Source organism: Mesocricetus auratus, unplaced genomic scaffold (assembly GCF_017639785.1).
Source record: "Mesocricetus auratus isolate SY011 unplaced genomic scaffold, BCM_Maur_2.0 Super-Scaffold_15014, whole genome shotgun sequence".
NCBI lineage: Eukaryota > Metazoa > Chordata > Mammalia > Rodentia > Cricetidae > Mesocricetus > Mesocricetus auratus.
Window position 1 is genome coordinate 10,725,878 of NW_024429186.1, and position 19,286 is coordinate 10,745,163.

The window sequence follows — 19,286 nt, forward strand, 5'->3', positions numbered from 1 at the left end:
CAGATGGCAACAGATGAAATCTGGGGCGCTGGGGCTTTCTGTGCAGAGTCCAGTCAGCTCCTCCTGTTTGTATACCCCTGAACAGGGAGGGGCTTTGTGAATCTAGTCGGTTTCAGGGACTTCATGAGACATGTGAATTGTTTACTTCCTGAGTCCAAGGGAGCCTCTCTCTAGGGTAGAATGTTTCAATCAAGAGGACATTCTTATACAACACATCCAGGTCAGACTGACCTAGGATTGTAGAAGTTTCTGGAACACAATTTTGTCACCAGGAAGCAAGGCAGGAAAGCCCCCCACCTGCCCTTGCCCATGTAGTCAGTCTCCCCAGAGTGGCTGTTGGAGGATATAGTAAACTCCTTCTGTTCCCTTCCCTCTTTCTCCCAACTTTCCTCTCCAAGGTCCAAAGGACAAGTTGAAGTCACCCCAGAGAGAAGACTAAGGAGCCTGGCTAGTGGCCTGAAGACCAGCAGAACCTTCTGTGACAGTGTCTAGGGCAGTCTCTCAAAAGCAGACCTAGCCATGGTGCTCTCTTAGCACGGTGCATGCATTTCCCAGTGAAAATCATCCCCATGTGCACAGCCCCTGCCTGCCTCCCCTTAACCATCAAGGCCCATTCATTTTCTCTTGCTGTGGACAGTCTACCTGTCCTACAAGGGCCCAGTGCAAAAAGTGCTCCAAAGCCAGTCTGTGCCACGGCACAGATCACCCTGAATCACCTCTATACCTCTGTTCCTCGTGTTTGACTCACTTCCGTGTTTTTGTCGTCTTTCCATCCCTATGCCTGAAAGGGACACGCAGGGAAGACATTGCTGGAGCCTGCCTGTCCCAAGCGCCTTGCTTGCAAGCTCCCCTTTCCAGTTCCTCGTCCCCAAGCATGAATTCCCACTTACTACTCCGTGGGGACCAGGATGCCAGGATCGGAAGACCCAAACGCCTAAGAGTCTAGAGCAGATGGTGTGAACAGCCCCGCGGTGAGGCAAGCTAGGCGTGGAGACAGGTGCGCTGGAGGCACAGCCTTGGGCGTCGCCACGCTGTCGGGGATTCAAGGACTCCGGGCGACCCCTGTGGCCTCTGCAGGGCTGCCAGGGTGCGGCACGGCTGCATCTCCCAACCCATGCTTCTTGGGTTCCAGGGAACCATCGTCACCGGCCCCAGGTCCGCCTACAAGGCACTGGAGCCTAGACCCCACCCCCACCCCGCCCCCTCCCGGGTCCTTAGGTCCCCGCCTCAGAAGACACCCTGCCACAGGTGAACACAACTCCTCAGAGCACGCTCGGGCCCCAGTGTCCCCACCATGGGCAACAGCGCGGGTCGCAGCGACTTCGAGTGGGTCTACAGCGACCAGCCGCACACACAGAGGCGCAAGGAGATGCTCGGTGAGCGCGTGCGTGCCACCACAGCCGGGGACCTGGTGACCGCAGCGGGATGGGGGGACGGGACGGGACGGGGGGGGGGAGCGCTGGTCAGCGCGTGCCAAGAGTTCTTCACTTGCAACCAGTAGGCACCTTAGGCACCTGCTCTGTACAGATTCCCTTGCATCGTGGTCAATACTGGTAAATTTGCGGGAATATGCGACTTCCTCTCAGGAAGCAGGAGACCCCAAGGACCCCACCGGAGGATCGCAACTCTCCTGCAGCGGACCTCTGCGAGGTCGTTTCCCGGGGTGGGCCACGTCCTGCGGATTCTACGGGAAGGGCAGGAGTCTCGGGCTCGCAGGTGAAGGGTTCGTGACAGGAGTGCCTTCTTCCGCTGTCCCCAAGCCTCCCAGCGCAGGGACGCTCCTTGCTTCGCTCACTTCCCCTACCCCACTTTGGTGCTCTAGCCCTTCGGTCTCGTTGAATTGGCTGTGTGGACTACAACTGGGCTCAACTTACATTTATTCAACGGCGGGCTTCCGTTTTCCTTGCCGCTGGTATCCGGGCTGGTGTCCAGGTCTCTAAGTTGTCTTCGGCCAGGTCTCAACCTGATGGGTCTTTTTCTTAAAGATGGATTCTCGGTTTTTATTGTTTGTTTGTTTTGTTTTGTTTTCATCTCTCTGACCTGCCCCTAATCTGTGGAAGCTTCTCTCTGACTTTTATGTCTTTTACACTCAAGGTGCACCTGGGCTGCCTTCGCGGCAGTTAGGGGCTCAGGGCCTGGAAACTGTCCTGTGGGTTTGTGTCTTGTGGTTGTCTGGGTAAGCCCTTAGCAGGCACTGCCACCACAGCAGGAGGGCAAGGTGCCTTGACTGAGGTGCAGGATTATGCTAAGGCCTCCAAAGGCCCTCCCCTGGCTCCCCAGCTTCTCTTCCTGAATTCTCTGAGCACCTAGCCTTAGAAGACCTATGAGCAGAGACACACATGGCAGCTGTGTGCCCCCGCCTACAGCTGCTCGGGGAGTTCGGGAGGGAGGGCTGCACCTGTAACGTTCTCTGCCCCTCCTCTCATCCCCACCCCCCATCTGTAAAATGGTGTGGATGCTCTACCTTGCACAGCGGTGAGGGGATGGGGCAGGCTTCCTGAGGGACTGGAGCCAGTTAAGGTGTCAGGGACTCCAGGATACACGACACGGACCTCCCTCCCTCGCAGATGCACAAGTGGGCTTCACATTTGTGGTTCTGGGGAATCAAGCTAGGTCTCTGTACACACTAGGCAACAAACACTAACCACTGGGCCACAGCCCAGCCCTAAATATCTCTAACCAGAGAAACCATGGGCACTAGAATGAATCCAGATTTCCTAGAGAGATTGGTGGGGAAAAGGGGGCAGGGCAGGAGTCGTGGGGTGTTGAGGGGGACACTCTGGTCCAGGTATATCAAGAGAGCAGTCATCTTCGTGGAGCTGCATTCATGTTCCTGCTGTAGGGACTGTGGCTTCCTGACCCCTGACCAGTTTGTGCTGGTGACTTGGGATCTCGGCTCTGGTTTTTCTTGAATTGACCGGATGCTCCAGTGTTCCCACCCCCAGGAAAGCCTCCACCCCAAACCCATGGGCTGCTCTGATGGTCCTGGCCAAGCCAGTGAAGGCACTCTCTAGGCGTTGCCTCTCCATCTCCATCGCCCAAGCTCTGGGCTCTGCAGCAGAAGTTTAGTGGCTGGCAGACGGGCTGATCCCATGCCAGGACTCCAAGAGTCACTTGTGAGTTAAGGGTGACTCAGTGTCCAGATGAGGAAACTGCAGCTTGGGCAAGAGGGAAGCCTGGGGGGGAAGCCTTCCTTAGGGAGCTGCTGTTTGGACTTGGGAGATGATTTGTGAAACACTCAGGCCAGGATCCCCACACACAGCAGAAACTGTTAGTGTCTTCCTCCTGCAGACAGGGCTGGTGACTCACTGGGGATGGGGAACAAAGGCCTCACCATCTATCCTCCCGCCACCCTGGGGTGGGGGATCCTGCACGTAATTGCTCTGTCTCTTTTTCAGAAGCCAAGTGTCAAGCAGAGAGGAGGAGCAATTTGCCCTGTGCTGAATAGTCCAGGTCCAGTTGTAGCCCACACAGCTGACTGGCTGGTGGCTGCATTAGGCTCTCAGCCCTGACAGGTGTTCAGTTAAGACCAGACTCTCCCAGTCAGGTCCCAGGAAGTCATTGCTAAGAGTTGGTCCTGGGTGCTCTGTGGTAAGACCAAAGTCCACCTCTTGTTGCTGCCTGGGATGAGAACATGCTCGCCCGGCACCGAGTCCTAATAAAAAGGGTCCATGGCAGCATCCGAGAATGTGGTTCCAGGGCAGGCAGGAAGCTAACCCATTACACATGGAGCCTGGCCCGGGAACACAAGCTTGGGTTTGCTTTTTTGAAGATAAATAGCTTTGTAGTTTTGTTTGCTTTTTAAAAAGCATATGAAAGCAAGGTACACACACACACACACACACACACACACACACACACACACACGAAACCAGGAAATAAAAGTTGTTGGATTGTTTACTTAGGAAGGGCTAGGCTGCGACTTCTCTCAGTGGCGATCGATGGCCTTTGGGAAGACCGAATGTCGCTGCTGGAGAGTCTAGGGCACACATCGAGCTGCCAGGGGAAGGCTAGCAGGCTCTGGTCACTCAGTCAGGGACATGCAGACTCCAGGGTGGCTGGGGGGAAGCCTGCCTATTGCTGGGATCTGCAAGGACCTGGCTGAGTCTGAGGCTTCCTCTGCCAGACAGGGACTGAGATTACGGGAGAGGGATGTGCCTGCCTTTCCTGCCCAGTTCTGTGGCTACCTTTAGTGGCAGGGTCTCCTTGGGGGCCTGGTGGGTTTTTTCCCCAGTTATAGGACCACGGTTTTAAGGTCAGGGGTAGTGTTGTGCTGAGGGGCAGGTGTGTATAGTGCTACACCAAGCAGGAATGTGAAAATGGGATGTGGGGACAGGCCCCCAACAGTGCAGGAGGCAATAGCCCTGTTGTTCCCCGTTACAGCGTCCATGCTGAACTCTGGCCTCTGATCTGGTCTATTAGGGACACTCAGACACTGACCCTGTAGCTCTTTTCTGTATTTTGCCTTCTCCCCAATCTGGGAGGCCCAAGCAACTTCCTGGCCTTTGTAAGCATTGTTCTGTGCTGGACTGGTTATTTATTTTTGTGGCACTAGGGATGGAGCCCAGGACCTTACCTTGGCACAGGCTAGGCCAGCACCAGGACCCTCCCATCCGCAGCTAGATGACAACTTCCTCCTCCTCCTCCCTTGTTTTTTTTTTTTTTTTTTTTTTTTTGAGACAGGGTTTCTCTGTGTAGCCCTGCTGTCCTGGAGCTCACTCTGTAGACCAGGCTGGCCTCAAACTCAGAGCTCCACCCGTCTCTGCCTCCCGAGTGCTGGTTCGACGTTTTTTTTCTTCCCATTTCATCAACTAACTTCCGTGTATTCTTCAGGTCTCAGCTTCAAATATTCCAAAGAAATATCCTGGCCACACATGCACACATCTGTACAAAGTGCACACTCACATGTGTGTGCTCACCGGCATATGGTAAATGTGAAAACATTCTCTGGAAGGAACCAAAAGCTCTGAATTTCTGTAACCATTTTCATCATGGCTGGCTCCCACATTCCTGGGTGCATCCCTGAAGTAGAGCTGTGGAAAAGAGTCCTACTCTGTTTCCTGTGCCCAGGAACCCTGTGAGTCAGCTCACATGCCACCACCCCTGCCCTGCAACCCTCCTCTCCCCTGCTGTCCTGTAGAATGCCACACCCTCTACCTTTGTCCCCAGGTGTAATTCTGCACCGGCTCTTTTCACTCAAAGCTCACTTGTGTCTGGTGCCCAGCAGCTCTGGGGATTTAGGGAAACCAGAAGAAATAGACCCTCTAAACACCTTGGCCACCCCTTGTCAAAGGCTACCAGGGCCAGCTTGGGTGCCAGATGCATGATCTGGTGAGGGTCACTTCCTTGTTCTTATGTCCTCACTCAGCTGAGAGGTGGGGGAGAACTCTGGTCTACTGATCCCAACACAAGGGGGACCCATCTTGTGACTTAATCACCCTGAGGCCCCACTCCCTAATCGATCACATGGGGGATCTGAGTTTGGGATGCCTGAGTTCTGAGCACTGTTTCCATGTCCTCAACATACCTTGCTAGTATGACTCACATGTTGTGGGACTCTACATTTAGTTTGTCTTAATGCCATGTTCCTTCTTTAGTTTTTAACAGACTTACGGAGGACATGCAAGTCCTTCAATTTAAGGCCACACTCCCAATCTGAGAATAGTTCCATTACCACAAACACTCCTTAGGGTCTGAGGTCGTTTCCAGCCCCAATGACACTGACCTCTTCAGTGGGTAAGTCTCAGTACAAGTGCCCAGCATACTGTTTGGTCCTCTCACAGCACCTGTACGAGCTCACACGCCTGCCCCTAATTCTAAGTTAATGGACCCTTCTCTCTCATTGGTTGGGGACCACTAGAGACCTGTATCCAAATCTGCCACCAGGATTCAAAGCAGTTTTAACAAGTGGTAGGTGAGAAGGCAGATGAGACTTGGGAAGACACTTCAGACCATTGTAGATGTTTTGTGCTGTGCTGGGGCAGGGCCAGGCTTGCCTGTGGTTCAGAACTCAGCGTGGAAAGATCAAGCAGTGGGGAGACATCCTCCTAGTCTGAGGTGGTGCTGGGAGAAGTAGTCTAGGAAAGCATGGTCCACCGTGGAGGGGTAGCGCTCGTTCATTTGAGCAGTTCTGCCTATGGTCACTAGGTGGCATCATCATCACTAAGCAGTTTGGTGACGGGCGCTGGGAAGGCTCACCTGCTGGAGGATCCCATGATCCAGGAGACAAGATCACAAGAGACTGGACTTGTGCATTAATTAGCATCCCTGGGAAAGGGGTGGGAGAATCCTGTCCTGGGTGGTGTTGATGCCAGGCTGGGAGGGGAGGGGCATGATGGAAGTGATGAGACCCTACTGCAGACCAGAGAGGAGGGGGTCACCATCTCCATGGGGCAACAGGGAGGGAGTGCTGGAGGGGCCTGAGGCTGGCAGCCCTCTCTGCTACTCTCTTGCCCAGCTCTTGACTGTCCCTGATGACACAGTTGACAAATCAGGAGAATTTCTGGAAAGACCAAGGCTTCCTCAGAGGGACAGGTGGAGTGTCTTGTGGCTGGGTAGTGGTGGCCGTGGTGGTGTATGCCTTTAATCCCCGGGCTCAGGAGGCAAAGGCAGGTGTAGGTTCAAGACCAGCCTGGTCTACAGAGTGAGTTCTGGGACAGCCAGGGCTACACAGAGAAACCCTGTTTCTAAAACAAAAGTTTCTTGTGGATGGCTCTGGGTCTCATAGGCCCTGGGTCCTTAAGAACAAGGTACATACACATGCACGCACACAGCAAGTCTGGGGTCAGGTCAGGCCTCCTTAGACTCAGTGGCCATGCAGATGCCACCTCTGTGTACTCCTAGTTCTGGGGGCCATCAGGGAAAGTATCAGGAGTGGAGAAGGGAGCCCGAGAGACAGGGGCACTGGCTTGAGTCTGAGGATGCTGGGCTGCGGAGTTCTAGGTGGCTATCAAGGCTGGGCTTCCAGCCATGTAGCAGAGTTGAGAGCTCTTGGTGCATGCATAGGGTATCCAGGCTAGAGGCCGGATGCTGCCCACGCCCACCAGAGGAGATGTAAGTGGCATGCCCACTGAACGGAGGGGCTCAGCAGCTGTGTGGGCTGAATGGGATCTGTCAAGAGGTTGCTTGGGGGCATCAGGTTGGGCCGGGAAGAGGATATACTATCCTTTCGTGTGGTGTGTTTCTCCTCTGTGGGAGGTCCAGAAGGGCACTCCGGGGTGCAGCCGTGTCATTGGGAGCTATTGGGGGTGGGGCACACAGAGCTTCTTGCAGAGGGTCTGGGCAGAGGGAAGGGAGGGGTCATATTGAGCAAGCTGGGGAGGAGAGGGATATTAGGCTCACACTGCAGCACTGCTGTTCATCACTGAAGAAGTCAGAACAGGGACTCACACAGGGCGGGATCCCGGACGCAGGAGCTGATGCAGGGGCCATGGAGGGGTGCTGCTTACTGGTGTGCTTCCAATGGCTCGCTCAGTCTACCTTCTTTTACAACAGAGGACCCCACAGCCCAGGGACGGCACCACCCACCATGGGCTGGGTGCTCTCCCATTGATCACTAAATGAGAAAATGCCTGACAGCTGGATCTCATGGAGGCGTTTCCTCAACTGAGGCTCCTTCCTCCGATGACTCTAGCGTGTATCAAGTTGACACACAAAACCATCAGTACAAGCCCAGTCTGAAGACCTTCATCTAAGTCACTGCTGCTAGGCTGTGTCGTTAGGCGTGTCCTGCATGGGCTAGCTTATGCCTAAGCTAGGGCCTGGGCCCCGCTGCCCTCCAGCTCACCTGTTGAGGCTCACCTGACACAGGTGTGGCTGAATCCGTCCTCTTTCGCTGATGCTTGGCTCCCCTCCAAAGGGCAGCTGCCTCCTGGAAATTCCTAGCTGGAACTCCTGGGCAGGAGAGAGGGAGGCTGGCTGCTGCCCGAGGGAAGCTAAGTGGGTGAGGCAGGTATACAGAGGACACACCTAACTTGGAAGCCTGTGGCATGCACAGACGCAGACGCTTTGCATGTGATTTTCCTGGTGGGGACAAAGCCTTCCTGCAGATGTCCCTATTCTGTCACGAAGACATGCCGCCTTCCCTACAGTCCTGGGCTTCCTCTTTACCTGCAGCACTGAGGCTCTCCCTGGTGGTGTCCTTCTGACCCTGGCCCCGCACCCATCTCCCCACCCTACCTCCAACTCCCCAGGCAGCAGTAGGAACAGCAGTCCCTCCAGTGGAAGGCCCGAGTGTGGCTCACATATCTGTCTGTCCTACATGCCCAGAGTCTCACCCCTGCTGAGTCTAGAGGGATGATGCTCCCATTCTGCTAGAGCAGTAGGGCTCTCAGAGGCCAGGCCGCACTTGGCTGGCCTCTGTCCCAAGGTTGGGAGGAGATCCTGAATGGGGTCACCAGTTTTGGGTGCAGGCCCCTCCACAGTATCCTTTGCTCTGGACATTAGCATTCATTCCTTCTGGAAGCTCCCTGGGGGAGCAGGTTCCCTGGTCTTTCCTGGCTTCTGGTGTCACCCACTTTCTTGACATAACTTCCTCTCTGTTCTAAGACAGGTGGCCTCTCTCCTCATGCCTCACTTAGCCCTGGGCTCACAGCTTGGCTCTTGCATGCTGGCGAGCCTTGTGATAACTTTGATGACACATGTGACTCTTCTTGACCTTTTGCTTAAGGTGGTCACAGGTTGTGGGGCTAGCATGTGGGCATTTGGGGGGGCTGTATTGTTCTGCTCACCACTGGTGCTAAATGGCCCCTCCACCTGAAGATAGAGACAGTCAGTCTGCCTGGGAGCAGCTTGGTTTCCTAATGCCAAGTGCTTCCAGAAACCTAGGGCCCTGCATTAAGTAACTGTGGGGGCTGGAACCATAGGTATGATTCTACATGTGCTTTTTCTTTCTCCCTCTCTTCCTTTTTTTTTTTTTTTGAGACAGGGTTTCTCTGTGTAACAGCCCTGGAACTCACTCTGTAGACCAGGCTGACCTCAAACTCAGAGCTCTTTCTCTCTCTGCATCCAGGAGCACTGAGATCAAAGGTGTGAGCTAACACTGTCCAGTCAAATATTCTTTTCTGGTGGTAAAACATAATTTATGATTTGCCTATTTATTTGTTCATGGTCTCATGCAGCACAGGCTACCTCAAACTCACTACATAGCTGAGTAATATCTTGAGCTTCTGATCCTCCTGCCTCTACCCCCAACTGCTAGGATTACAGGTGTGTGTTGGCATATTCGGCTCATGCTGTGCTGGGAATGAACCCAAGGGTTTGTGTTACACTTGGCAACTGAACTGCTCCACTAACCCTGCCACTTTGGGTATGGAAGCTGGAAGCATTAATGGCAGTCCCACGTTACATAGCCATCACAACATCACTGCTGTTCATATGGTCTTGCCAGTTCCAGTTCCAGTCAAGGCCGCAGACTGAGGTGCCCTAGGATAAGATCCTGCTGGACAGTGCTGGCCCCATCTCTGGGATGTCTGTCCTTGTCCAGGGAGCCAGGGGACAGAGCAGACCTGGGGGTATCTGTCACCATAAGTTTTTAATGACCCTTTGTTCCTGGATGTAGCACTTGGTATCTGACCAGAACCTGCCACCTTCTGCTGAGGTTTCTAGAAGGCACAACTGTCTTGTCCCACCCCTTAGTCTTGAGGAGCCAGCTCCTAAGTGTGTCACTGCTCTGCCTGTCCTTCTCTCCTGGTTCTTCCTGGTTTGGCTAACTCCCACCATTTGTCCCTTTTCTAGAAACCAAGATACAAAAAAGCACCAACTAAGCCGGGCATTGGTGGCGCACACTTTTAATCCCAGCACTTGGGAGGCAGAGGCAGGCGGATCTCTGAGTTCGAGGCCAGCCTGGTCTATAGAGTGAGTTCTAGGACAGCCTCCAAAACAATAGAGATACCCTGTCTCAAAAAACCAAAAAAAAAAAAAAAAAAAAAAAAAAAAAGCACCAACTATATAAGGACAGACACTGGATGCCCTGGAGACATTTGATATTCTGTTAGCTATTCTTCTTTACAGTGTTTGTTTTAGGGACTGCCTCCCAAGCCAAGCCTTATCACTTCATGTACCTGATGAGTTTGGGAGTGATCAGTCCACATCACCTCTCTCTGTCCACAGCCACAGCCAAGTACCCAGTCACACATGCCATGCACGCGTGTTTACTGGAACACTGGGGACCAGAATGCTTGTGGCTTTGGTGCTACCCTGGTTTCTAAAGTATCATCTTTGTGCAACCTTCTGTGACACCTGTGCTTTTATTTAGGCTGGTGGCAAATTTCCCCCACCCTGGGAAGTCTCCCAGCCTCTTCCTGAAGGTGGCCAGTGTTAGGAGATCCTTTGCACCCAACAGTCCAGGCTGCAACTCTTGCATGCCTTTCCAAGACCCTTGATGGAATGGGGTGAAATCATGTATACTTTCAGGGCACTGCTGGGGCTGAAGATGGGAGATGGCAAGAGGATGAGGGTTCGGTAAATGCCAAGTCAGCTGGGTGTTGGTGGCGCACGCCTTTAATCCCAGCACTTGGGAGGCAGAGGCAGGCGATCTCTGTGAGTTCGAGGACAGCCTGGTCTACAAAGCAAGTTCCAGGACAGGCTCCAAGGCTACACAGAGAAACCCTGTCTCAAAAAAACCCCAAAATACTTAACTAAATGAATAAATGCCAAGTCACTCATTACTCTTTTATCTTTCCTGTAGCCAAGTACCCAGTCATCAAGTCCTTGATGCGGCCAGACCCCTACCTCAAATGGACAGTGCTGGGAATGGTGTTGGTGCAGTTGCTGGTCTGCTGGCTGGTGCAGGGGCTCTCTTGGCGATGGCTGTTGTTCTGGTCTTATGCATTTGGTGGCTGTATCAACCATTCGCTGACACTGGCCATCCATGACATCTCGCACAATACTGCCTTTGGCACAAACTTTCCCTCCCGAAACCGCTGGTTTGCCATCTTTGCTAATCTGCCCATTGGCGTACCCTATGCCACATCCTTCAAAAAGTACCACGTGGACCACCATCGTTATCTGGGCGGCGACGGGCTGGATGTGGACATTCCCACAGACTTTGAAGGCTGGTTCTTCTGTACACCGGCTCGCAAGCTGCTGTGGCTGACACTACAACCCCTTTTCTACACGCTGCGGCCACTCTATGTGAACCCCAAGGCAGTGACCCGTATGGAGATGCTCAATACCCTGGTGCAGCTGGCAGTGAACATGGCCATTTTTTCCCTCTGGGGGATCAAACCCATAGTTTACCTTCTAGGCAGCACCTTCCTGGGCTTGGGCCTCCACCCTATCTCTGGCCACTTTGTGGCTGAGCATTATATGTTCCTGAAGGGCCATGAGACTTACTCCTACTATGGGCCCCTCAACTGGATCACCTTCAATGTGGGCTACCACATGGAACATCATGACTTCCCCAGCATCCCTGGCTGCTACCTGCCACTGGTGAGTGCTCAGCCCAGACTGGGCAGGTGCGAGAGAGGAGGGGTGAGGGGAGGGGCTCTGCTATTTCCAGGCTGACTTCTCCTTTGTGTTGCTAAGGGGATGGTCACTCACTTTGGCTCCAGGGCAGCAGGAAAGTTATACCACACAAGCCAGTGCCTGGCTGGAGACAGTGGAAGCAGACCCAGACAGGATAGAGTTTCTCGAGGCAGGTGCGGTCGAGCAGCTTCAGTTAATGTACAGCTGCTGGGGCCTGCTGCTGGCGATGGCGTGTCCTGTTTGCATACTTGCCTGTTAGCGTCCTTTTGTAGCAGTGGACATCACGTGGATGACACTGCTTTGTCTCTATCTATTGCTGTTCGTTTCCTGCCACAGCCTCGTGACAGTATGGGCACACTGCTCCCAACCTGGAGCTGGCCAGGCAACATAGGTGTGGTCTCGTTCTCACAACCCACGGGGGGGCGGCAGGTTATAGGAGAGGAGGCTGAGGAGGACAGGGTGAAGGGTGAGACAGAAGGACGAGAGGCCCGGAATGCCATGGCTGATAGGTGTGACAAGGGGCAGCAGTGAGAGGGGGGTTCTCATGCCTGAATGTTTGTGTATGTCTTCCTTAGGTGCCCAGGAGTGAGTGAGTGAGTGTGTGTGTGTGTGTGTGTGTGTGTGTGAGAGAGAGAGAGAGAGAGAGAGAGAGAGACAGAGAGACAGAGAGAGAGAGAGAGAGAGAGAGAGTGCGCGTTTGTGTGACAGCATGCTTGTCCAGTGCGCAAACATTGCTGGGCTGGGTGACTCTGCATTGTCCCAATGCTTTGCTCATGCAACCATGAGCTGCCTGTCCCTTCCAAACTGTCACACTCAAATGCACATTTGAGAAGAAGGCAGGGGTTAAAGAGATAGTATGTCTCAGACGTCAAGCTTGAGCCTCTATGGAGACCACCTCTGATGGGAAGTCTTCACAGAGCACCTGCTGTGGCTGGAGCACGTCCTGGGGGAGGAGGGAGACATGGCACACCAGGTCAGGGTGAGGAGTGAGGGTGCTACTCAAGGTTGTTTGCAAGGTGCAGGCCTCAGAGCTCTGCAGGACCACAACGCACCCACCTTGACCTTAGGGGTCGGAAAACTGGTGGGCTCTGAGGTGGAGCACCCAGGCTATGCTCCCTGCTGGGGTCTCTTTCACCTGCAGCTCTGTGTCTGAGAGAGAATGAGAATGATGAGAGAGAGAGACAGAGAGAGAGAGAGAAGAGAGAGAGAGAGAGAGAGACAGAGAGAGAGAGAGAGGAGAGAGAGAGAGAGAGAGAGAGAGAGAGTGAATGAGAGACTGAGAGTGTGAGAGTGTGAGTGTAGCTTTGACCCTGCCCCCTTTCCACAGGTACGGAAGATTGCTCCAGAATACTATGACCACCTGCCGCAGCACCACTCCTGGGTGAAGGTGCTCTGGGACTTTGTGTTTGAGGACTCTCTGGGACTCTACTCTAGAATTAAGCGCAAGTGTAAGCTGGCAGAGGACCGCCTGTGAGCCCTGCCAGTCCGCAGTCCTGAGGGAGCAGCCCTATGCCTCCTGCCCACATTTCCCCCACTTCTGAGGGCTGGGGCCACAGAACTGGTCTGGCTACATCAGCTCCTGCAGTCCTGGCTGCTTCTGGCCCTGTTGGGCCCAGCAACAGGGATACAGGCTGTGGCTGGAGTAACCAGGCTTACCTATCTGACTGACCAGGATACTCTGTGACTACGGTCCCATGGAGCTGGTTTCTCTGTTCTCGTGCCCTAAATTAAATCTATCATTTGTCTTTACAGTCAGTGTGCTGTCCTTCTCTTGGCCTGAACCTGATCTCCGGAGAATGAGGTCTGACTGAATCCATGTGGGTAAAGTCCAGCCCGTGTCTCGTCCCCTCAGGCTCAAGAAGGGTGTTTCACATGGGGAATGGTCACAAGGCTTCCATTGCTGGTCTCCTGACCATATGGACATTGACCCTTGAGACCAAGGGTCAGAGGCTCTCTGGAGCCACACGAAGAGTAAGTGCTGGGACTTCCCTAGGTTGCCATGGAATGTGCCTGGCAATGCCACAGGAGCAGGAAGTCCATAGGGCCAAAGCTTCCTTTCTCCTCCCCGAGCTCTTCCTTCCAGCACTTGACAGGCAGACTGCAATGGAAGCCTTGAGTCCAAGAGTGTGTTGCACTCAGAGCCCACTCACCTTGTGGTCCTGGGACTGTGAGGCTCCCCACAGGCAGGACCTGAGCTCAGCTCCACAAGCAGGAGGTGCCTGGTGGCCTGGCCACGTTCTTGGGTCCTGGGGACATTCTGATGTAGTCTAGCTGCTCTGCGGCTACTCTTATCTCTTCAGTCCTGCATCCTCTGCCCTGGCTACTCCCTGTAAAGGGGCATCCTACCAGGGCAGCCAAGAGCCGGCGCATGATAGAGCGAGCCAGAGCCCAAGTGTGGACAGTGAGTGGTTTATTATCGTGTGGACAGAACACGCGCTGCGTGGACAGACTGAAACGCCTTGGCTGCTGGGGCTGAGCTGCCTTCCGACAGCTCTGTGGCGTGAAGACCACTCTGCACCCAGCTGCTCACTGCCAGCTGAGGAGCTAACAGTGTCACCTAAGAGAAAACCTGGAATCCATCTAATAAAGCAGGTGATTTGGGGGCGGTCTCTCTATAAACCAAAGAAACGTACACTTAAATAAGCAAATATAAAATACAAAAAAAGAATAGACCCGGTGTTTTGTGTCAGATATGCTAAAAATCCAGGAGTTGAAGTTTGTCTCCTCATTTTAATATTGAATCACAGGTTGAGACTTAAGTACATCCCAGCTTCTGCAGGCTCGCTGTGTGCTGGGGCCAGCACGGCTCCTCGCGATCCTCCAGGGCTGGCGCCATCTTACGTGGTGCTGATCCCGCTTAGCTCCTGCCTGATGGCTAAGGGCAGGACAGGAGAGGAAGGCTCAGTGTAGCAGGGAAGCATCCTGCTCAGGCTGCCAGAGAGCACACACGGGCTGGATGCCTACCAGCATGGCAGCTTTGGCAGACCTTTGGGGCGACAACCCAGCCCTCATGAGCTTCCGCCCCTAATGAGAGAGACTTGAAAAAGCCCAAGACTAGGCCTTGCTTCAGGGCTCCCTCGGGCTGCTGTGGGAGGGACCCAGGTCTTCCTAGAGTCTAACAGGTGGGCACCCACATCTGCTCAGAGGCCTTGAGTCCCTCCCTCGCCCGCCTTGTGGATGTGGTACAGCAGGAGTCTCTGTTGCCAGGACCAGGCCCTTCTCCTCCAGGGCTGCCTCTCTTCTGCCTGTGTGAGACCCGCTAAGCCTTCCCAAACTCCTGTTTCTTCTTCTGACCCCTCTTCCTGTTTCTTCCCCAGACCTGGGCTCCCTCCCCTCCCCTTCCCTTCCCGCACTCTCCCCTCCTCCTTCACAGGCCTGTGGTGCTGTCACAGTGGACAGCCCTGGCTGGGCTGACAGCCAGAGAAGGGCCACCGTTAGGTGATAAGCTCTCTGCAGAGCAGGACCCTCACACACTTTCCATGGATCTACATGATGGTGGCAGGCAGTGGCTGAGACCAGGCTCTTGCCACTTCCTGTCTTGTCCCAGGCATCTCTCTTGAAGACAGCTGGGCTATGCTTGGGGTTTCTGACCATGTTGTTTCCCCAGTTGCCAGCAAGTGAGCTGGAATCGCGGGGCAGCAGTAAGACAGAGAACTGTTCCGTATAGTGCTGTTTCCTTCCCCACATTCACTAACATTCTCCCAGACTCATCCCCTGCTGGGACTGGACAGAAAGGAATTGTGGTCTCTGTGACCAAGGAGTGTAGCCATCATATCTGTTGGCTGCTATCGGCTGCCAGGTCTCAGCAGCACCTCTGTGCCCATCATCCCTGTGTGAGCCTGCTATTAGCCACCCCTCTGGCTTCATAGGTCTTTCTAGCCTGGGCACCAGTGATAGGGGGGGGCAGCAGGTAGGGGTGGGTGCAGGCTGTGCTTTGCTGCTCTGTTCTAGCCTGAGTCAGCTCTTTGGTAGGGACAGAAGAGCATCACAGCCCTACTTTCTGGAGCCAGGGGCTCCCTAGACAGGGCCATGCAGGCTGTGAAGGAGCGCAGGCACTCTCTAGAGGCAGCGGTGACAGGCTGGACAGGCATCAGAAGTGAACAGGAAAGGACAGAAACTCGGAGGCTATCTCCAGGTCCACCCTCTCCTCCACAGGGCGATCTCTGGGATGAAGCCGAGGCAAGGGAGATCTCAGGCCCAGAAGCCACGCCCCAGGGAGACGTGTATTCTCAGGAACCCACTTCACTTTTGTAGTTTCTGCAGCTACGGGCTGGGCTGGTGTGGGGTGCTGGGAGGACAAGGAGCTCATCCCTGGCTGGAGTGGTCCCCACTCACCATCAATGATCTCCTCTTTTACCTTGTGGAGCTCTCGAACCACCTCCTCCAGGATCTCCTGCTGGGCAGAATCTCAGAGTGAAGGAGCAGACCCTGGCTCTAGGGGATGAGATGCAGGAGTCTCTCCCTTAGCCAGGCCCTGGGCAGACCCTGCTCTCAACACCCCTCAGTCCATGATGGCCCTCCCTTCTCCTCCACTGGCCAGCTTCCTGCCTTTGTGGCAGTCAAGCATGGGACCCCAGCCTGCCGACTGCTACTGGCTCTCACCTGTTTCATCCGGTCCAAATCCAAGGCATCCAGGCCCACATCATTTACACTCCCAGCAGGCTTCACCCTAGAAGAAGAATGGTCGGTGTGGGAGGGTGGGTGCCAGGATCTATTGGCACCCGTGTTGGGGAAGCCTGGGGTGTCAGAGGCCCCTTGCTTAGGGTCCGAGTGCCACCTGCTCCCCAGCCTTTCTGCTGTGGGGTTGCTGGGAAAGGATATGAACGTCCTGTCACTTAAAGGTCTCCACGATCCCTTAACCATACTCCCCAGTCCGAGACAGGACATGGGGCCATTCTAGACCAGTCTTCTGGCTTGAACGGCCTTGGGCAGAGGAGGCGATGGAGGCCAACTGCTTTAGTGCCTCCTGTCTCCCTGGAGAGAAACAGTACTGCTAACATCTTCCTCCACACGGAGCTTGTGCTCCAGCTCAACTCTGGTTGGTGAAGCCCAACAATGGGAGCAGTGGAACAGTCATTAGCTCCACACTGGGGCGACCACCTCCTCCAGCTAGTAATTCCTGGTGGGAGATGGCTCTATCGCTTTGCTCCTTCCACAAACATCCTAGGCTGCCTCCCTGTCCCCAGTCTTCTCCAGGGCCTCTCAAGGGCCATAGTCATCTCTGGCACAGCCTGGCGGAGCACGGGCATGCCTGTCAGGGCCACGCTGGAGTCTGCTCTGCTCATCACCTTGTCCCACTCTGCAAGCCGGGCGTCTGGTGTCACCTGCTCTGTGACAAGGGCTGCTTGCTTCCTTCTGGGGTGACCAGTGGAAACAATTCCTGGTGTGGGGGTAGGGGCCTTCAATGCAGGCCTATTTGACTTCAGTCACCATCTCTGACTTTTTGGGCCAGCGAAGTTCTTTTCTGCTCTATCTTTACTGGCTATACTTTAAACAGGTTCTGGACTGTGATTCCTGAGCCAGACTTCAATGCCTCCCGCACGGGCATTCTCCCTGGATACTCATTAGCCACGATGTGAATCTAACTCCAGGGTCTTTCAGAACATGGTGGAGGCGCTGAAGGCAGACACATTCTAGACCCAATTCCCTGCCCATGTGAAGAGAATAGTTATTAAAGCCTGAGATCCAGGGGAAGAAATGTGGCTGGAACCAGGGAGGGAGTCTGGGCTGTGATGGGATCCAAATGTCCACTTATGGGGGCAGTTTAGCTGTAAGGGGTCATGTGAGGAGAGACAGGGTCAGTGATCTGCAGAGCTAGGAAGAGGAGGCTGATAAATGAAGTCTTCCAGCGTTCATCCTGGGTGAGCCCGCAGATGTTAGTCATGGTGCTGAAAGGTCTACCAGGGGTTCTGGGTAAGCGAACAACCCAAGCTTCAGGCCCTTCCTTCAGCAGTGACTTCCAGGGACTGGGTCACCTGCCTTACTTCTCATCCCCACACTGACAGCGATCATGAGCAGCACGAGTGCTTTGAGTGGCTGGTTACTGCATCTTCACTCAAACTAAAGAGCAGATTTGGCAAGGCCGGGTGGTGGTGGCGTTGGTGGCGCACGCCTTTAATCCCAGCACTCAGGAGGCAGAGGGAGGCGGATCTCTGTGAGTTCGAGGCCAGCCTGGTTTACAAAGCAAGTTCCAGGTTACAGAGAAACCCTGGCTCAAAAAACAAAAAATCAAACAACCACAAAATAAAACAAAAAAGATCAGGTTTGGATTAAAGCTGCAAAGAGATTTCGTTCTAAGAGAGAGGCCTCATCTGTGTTTCTGTCCAGGGAAGGACACCTGACCACTGAGAAGGTGAGGCCACACCCTGAGAATCTACTAGCTTTCGGAACCAGCTCTGCTGGAAGGCCACGGGCCTACTTCATCCCCCTCTGTCAGCCTTCCCATCTGACAGAGTGAGCTTCCTTTAGGCTGAGGCCTGGCTGTGCTCAGGTGCTCTTCAGGGGCCCTGCATGAAGAAGCAACTTGCAGTCAATCTTCATGATCACATTGGAGCTGCGTCACAAATGTCTATGCATCAGCTTCTCTCTCTCCCAGAGGCTTGGCCAGCCCCTTGTTAAGGCTCCCACCCTGGATTACCCTTGACCCCAATCTTCTCCAGGGCCTCTCAAGGGCCTTAGTCATCTCTGGCGCACAGCCTGGCCGAGCACGGGCATGCCTGTCAGGGCCACGCTGGAGCCTTGTCCCACTCTGCAAGCCGGGCATCTGGTGTCACCTGCTCTGTGACAAGGGTTGCTTGCTTCCTTCTGGGGTGACCAGTGGAAACAATTCCTGGTGTGGGCTTAGGGGCCTTCAATGCAGGCGTATTTGACTTCAGTCACCATCTCTGACTTTTTGGGCCAGCATAGTTCTCAAGAGTCTATCCTTCTGTCACACTGGCATTTGGTTTGAGAAACATGGTCAGTGGATTTGTGGGGGAGGGGGCCAAGTGTGCTGAATGCAAAGGAAGGGAACCAAGAATGATATGAAGGGACAGGGTGCTGCGTTGAGGGGTGCAGCAGTCCCCACAGAGCCCACAGACTGATGGCTCTCTGCTTTTCTTCCCTTTCCCTCTAAGTCCCACCCCAAGAGAGAAGGAGCCAGCCTACACCACTGCGTCTCTAGCTTTCCCTCTCCCCAGGTCTGAAAGAACAGACCACCCTTCCCAGAGCAAGTTGTTAATACCAAGACACGAGACAGGGCTGGGAGGTGTTAGTCATGGGCAAGGGGACAGAGAAGGCCCTAGAGCCCAGGTAACACATGAGCAGGAGGGTTGTCGGTACCTAGAGTGAGGCTGCGACTGAAGGGGACTCTTAGCTTCGGGGCTCTTTGCCACAGACGGGGTTCTACAGCAATGGAATGAAACAGATATGTGAACCAATGCCGAAGCCCACCCATGAGTCTCGTCTCGTGGCCCTTCCCAGAACAGCTCACCTGGACAGCAATGAAGATACAGGTTTCTCCACCGAGTTGCTCCGTTCCCAGGGCTTTCGGCCAGCCTCTGCCAATTCATTTCATGAAGGGTCAGAGTGGAAGGATTCAGTCTCACCCCACTCCTAAACACCCCTTGCAGGAGCCTGCCTAGGCTGTGGGTGTAGAGCGACTGTGGGGAGGCTGCTCAGAGTGGAGCCACAACCTGACTGAGTCTCGGTCCCCCTTTTAGCTAGGGCACCCTTGGAACTGTAGACAGCCCTACTGTCACCCCACTTCCCAACTCCAGGGTTCCTGTTCCCTTGAAACTTGAGTCCTTTCCATGGAGCTTGATCCAGCTGATAGGGAAGCA

The 19,286-nt window shown here is 54.3% G+C and overlaps 2 protein-coding genes across 9 annotated transcripts in view; one reads left to right on the top strand and one right to left on the bottom strand.

The window, feature by feature from the left end:
• The first annotated feature begins 1,224 nt into the window (after nucleotides 1-1,224).
• Degs2 (delta 4-desaturase, sphingolipid 2) lies at nucleotides 1,225-14,136 on the top strand. 2 transcript variants are annotated; one of them, XM_040742512.1, is made up of 3 exons: nucleotides 1,225-1,376; nucleotides 10,688-11,430; nucleotides 13,219-14,136. In XM_040742512.1, exons 1-3 carry the CDS (start codon nucleotides 1,295-1,297, stop codon nucleotides 13,264-13,266), a joined length of 873 nt encoding a protein of 290 aa, XP_040598446.1. In that variant the 5' UTR covers nucleotides 1,225-1,294; the 3' UTR covers nucleotides 13,267-14,136. The 2 variants fall into 2 exon arrangements, with proteins under 2 accessions (XP_040598446.1, XP_040598445.1); XM_040742511.1 differs by lacking the exon at nucleotides 13,219-14,136 and adding an exon at nucleotides 12,794-13,217.
• The window catches only part of Evl (Enah/Vasp-like), a 139,169-nt gene continuing 133,742 nt past the window's right edge, over nucleotides 13,860-19,286 (bottom strand). For 4 of the 7 annotated variants that reach the window (XM_040742507.1, XM_040742505.1, XM_040742506.1 and 1 more), the window contains exons 10-14: nucleotides 18,938-19,004; nucleotides 18,787-18,849; nucleotides 16,069-16,135; nucleotides 15,802-15,859; nucleotides 13,860-14,341 (exon numbers count right to left, since the gene is read on the bottom strand). In XM_040742507.1, coding sequence (XP_040598441.1) covers nucleotides 14,304-14,341; nucleotides 15,802-15,859; nucleotides 16,069-16,135; nucleotides 18,787-18,849; nucleotides 18,938-19,004 — 293 coding nt within the window. In that variant the 3' untranslated portion in view covers nucleotides 13,860-14,303. Of the gene's footprint in view, nucleotides 14,342-15,801; nucleotides 15,901-16,068; nucleotides 16,136-18,786; nucleotides 18,850-18,937; nucleotides 19,005-19,286 lie in introns of all 7 variants that reach the window. The other 3 variants (XM_040742504.1, XM_040742510.1, XM_040742508.1) reach the window with 3 other exon arrangements.

Coding starts and splice junctions, on each gene's coding strand:
- Degs2 (XM_040742511.1), top strand. CDS start 1,295: ATGGGCAACAGCGCGGGTCGCAGCGACTTCGAGTGGGTCTACAGCGAC. Junction 1,377..10,687: donor GAGGCGCAAGGAGATGCTCG/GTGAGCGCGTGC, acceptor TCTTTCCTGTAG/CCAAGTACCCAGTCATCAAG. Junction 11,431..12,793: donor CTGGCTGCTACCTGCCACTG/GTGAGTGCTCAG, acceptor CCCTTTCCACAG/GTACGGAAGATTGCTCCAGA.